Here is a 3,235-nt window from a genome sequence, read left to right as displayed (position 1 = left end):
CTTCTGTGCCTCTTTTTTTCCTCTTTCACTTGTGAGAATTACATCTAGACTTTTCCTGAAAACCTGTAACACCATATTCTTGAAGCTACTGTTAAACAACGATAGGATAAGAGGAGGTTAATGCTGCAGTTTAAAAAAAAATCAGCATTGAGAATTTTAAGTTCTCCACATTTAATATATTTGGAGGTATTCCTGATAGGCATCATTGAAATTAAATCAGAAAGTATTCTCCTAGCCACATTCTTACCTTAAAGCAGGAGAGAAGCATGGAGCTTTTGGGCTGGACAGCTCTGACTGGAAAGCTATGAATAAGAAAGAGCTTAAGGTCCATTGCAGTATCTTTTTTTGTCTTTCAACTGTCCAGAGTCGCTAGGTTCATTGAAACAAGAACAACCCATTAACCAACAGAACCAGTTAATGTTATTTTTATCTTTACTGCAATTAGCAAAAGTGGTATCTTTCCTGCTGTTTTTATTTACTATGTTTGTTTTCTGTGCGAAGGATAGAATATATGGGTTGCACTGTAATATTGTCCCTGAAGATTATGTTATATATTTTTGCTTCCTTTTAAACTCAGTTTATTAGATATAAAAGTATCCTTGGTGTTGGATTTTTTCTCACAGTTTTAGAAAAACAAAAATCTATTCCAGAACTATCTGAGCTTGCTTTAATTAGATTGTTCAAAAGCAGGAAGGATGCACTATGCAAGCCAATAACTAGTGAGATGTGTTGATACTTTTGTGGCTTTGATTCCTAATCTCACAAGCTGTGTATGTAGCCAATCAGATTCAAAAGGTTGACTACACATTCTGGCATGACTTACATAATCTAGCAGAAATCTCAGAGAAACTGGGACTTTTCTACTGACTGTAAACATGGTAACCTCAGGGGGAATAGGTAGAATTGATTTCACGGGCTGAAATTATGGATGTTCTTACTCATTAAGTTTACCATAGAATTATGTCTTGCTGATTTCATTGGTGCCTGTTTGTCCACAAGGATTGCAACCACAACCTTATTTCACATCTGTGAAGCTTGTGGGATTGGACTTCAGCCTCCTGGGAGAATTAAGGATTGAGGGGGCATTCAAAATACCCTAAACATGGTTGATAATGATCCTGCATTTCTATGAGGGAAAAGTTGGCAGTGCCACCACAATATCCCTGTAAATATAGTAATTATCGTAATTCATCCTCTTCATTGCTCTGTTTGTCTCTACGGGTCAAAGAACTGAAATCCTCTTACTCCCCCCCCCAAACCGTGGATTGTTTTCCCTTCTTATTCCAGAATCAATGTCCATGGACATAAACAAACTTGCTGTAGCCAGGAGAAAGAAATCTTGCCACCTTTTAATTTACTTGGCTGACTGAATGCCAGGGCAGCAGTTAAAAGTTATTGAGCAAAGCCATGTGTCACAGCATAAACAAGTGGGGGTCTCTGGTTACATAACCCCCCCCCCCCCATACATAGAGCAGCCTTCAGCCAGAGCACTCGGACGGACATCTATTTTTTCTCATTCCATGAACCTGCTACAGGGAGGCTAAAGGGAAGGCATCTCCCCCACAATGTCCAATTTCCTTATTTGGAAATCTTGGATATGACTGGGAATACCCCTCTAAAAAGGACACTATGTTATCAGCAATCACTGGTGAGTACAGTGGTATTCCTTTACTGTCTCTCGTCTACCCCAGGCTGTAGCTGGAGACCTTTAAATTAACAGTTGGCATTTACCACTTGTAAAAACAGGACTTAAAATCCATTGCATGGACCTTCCATGGATTCCATGGATCATGATAAATCAATGTACATGGCAAATGTTATCAGTCCTGCTTTCTAGATAAAGTGCTTTTGTTAGAAAAAGTGGCTACACTGCACATAATTCCAATTATTTCAGAAATTGACTTTGAAGGCAACTTTGAGCTTGGTTTTGGTTTTTAGAAATTATGGTTACTGTTGATAAAATCAGAATTGATGTGTTTTAGCTTCCTGGCTGAGGCAAAGAAAACAGCAAAATAAAAGTTAGTGCTTGAATGGAAGACTCGATTCATTGCTCTTGATAATGAAATCTGCCTTGATAATTGCTCTTGTCTTTTTTTTGATACTTCATTGATTAGTATTGACATCTGTAGTGTATATAACCCTTGTTTACATGCATTTGTTCCTTTGCTGCAGAGCAGAGAAATTTTCTAGCTTTTCAGTTTTGGATTTTTTTATCAGCTGTGCCAGCTAAAAATGTTGTTTTGAAGTAATCATCAGTTTAAGCTCCTAACTAGCTAATACTATTCAGAACTATTTGGCTTATTTCTCAGCAACCACATTTATTTTAGAAAAGTCTTGTGTCCTGATCAGAAAACAGATTGCAAGAAAGAAGATGGAATTTTAGCCAGGACATAGCTACTTTGGCTAGTAGTGATTTTACCAGAGGTTTTTCTTTGCTAGTCTAGTCTTGGATTTTAATCTAGCCATTTTGTCAATTGTTTTGAGAGGATATCGGTGAGAGATTAATCACACATTCCCACTGCAGAAACATTAAAATAATAGAATTGTGTGGGATATAGTCACAGCCTCAGTCGCTTCAGTGTTGTGGTGAGCATACTGTGTATCACATCCAGCCATCCCCAAGCAATATATATTCAAATACTAATAGAAAAGTGTAGATTTAATCACCAAACAATAACCTGTAATATTACATGTGTCTGGTTAGGTTTAGGAATAGAAAGGCTGTATCCTAACTTAATTTTGTTAAATGAAGGTACAATGTGGCCCTGAAGCACATCCAAACTTTCTTCGACAAGTGTAGATTCTTCATGGGCTTCGTACGGATTTGTATATTTAGACAGCCACTTTAAAAACTCTTTAAGTGGTGTGTGTGTGTGCAAGAAATGTAAAAAATGCGGCCTGATACGTATAATCAAGCAAGAGAATAAGTTGACAAAGATGTTCGAATTCTTTCTCTTTGTGGCTTTGAAATCTTTGAAGAGATATTCCCCCTCAATTATTAGTAAAATATATTCTTTTCTTGGAGCAAGACATTGGACTAAATAGATCATAGGACTCTTGCATCATAACTATCCTAAGTAAGAATTGTGTCACTCCATGGCATATATCTCATCTGGACATTTTATGGCCTCCGGGCCACATTTGGCTCTTTGGTTGTTCCTGTCTGGCCCATTTGAAGTCAGTTGGAAATTAGAAATCAGATGTAAAGAGGGCAGAGGGCAGGAGAAGAAACCAA

General features: G+C 37.6%; 1 protein-coding gene across 1 annotated transcript in view; it reads left to right on the top strand.

Moving 5' to 3' along the window:
* The first annotated feature begins 1,516 nt into the window (after positions 1–1,516).
* CLCN1 (chloride voltage-gated channel 1) overlaps positions 1,517–3,235 on the top strand; it is a 105,331-nt gene continuing 103,612 nt past the window's right edge. The window contains exon 1 of the mRNA XM_087716405.1: positions 1,517–1,648. Coding sequence (XP_087572531.1) covers positions 1,598–1,648 — 51 coding nt within the window. The 5' untranslated portion in view covers positions 1,517–1,597. The remainder of the gene's footprint in view (positions 1,649–3,235) is intronic.

This window comes from Thamnophis sirtalis, unplaced genomic scaffold (assembly GCF_051295495.1).
Source record: "Thamnophis sirtalis isolate CommonGarterSnake01/CBP01778 unplaced genomic scaffold, rThaSir2_p1.2 scaffold_5, whole genome shotgun sequence".
NCBI classification, from domain to species: domain Eukaryota; kingdom Metazoa; phylum Chordata; class Lepidosauria; order Squamata; family Natricidae; genus Thamnophis; species Thamnophis sirtalis.
The sequence above is the reverse complement of the archived record's forward strand: the minus strand, read 5'-3'. Positions and strand labels throughout refer to the sequence as shown.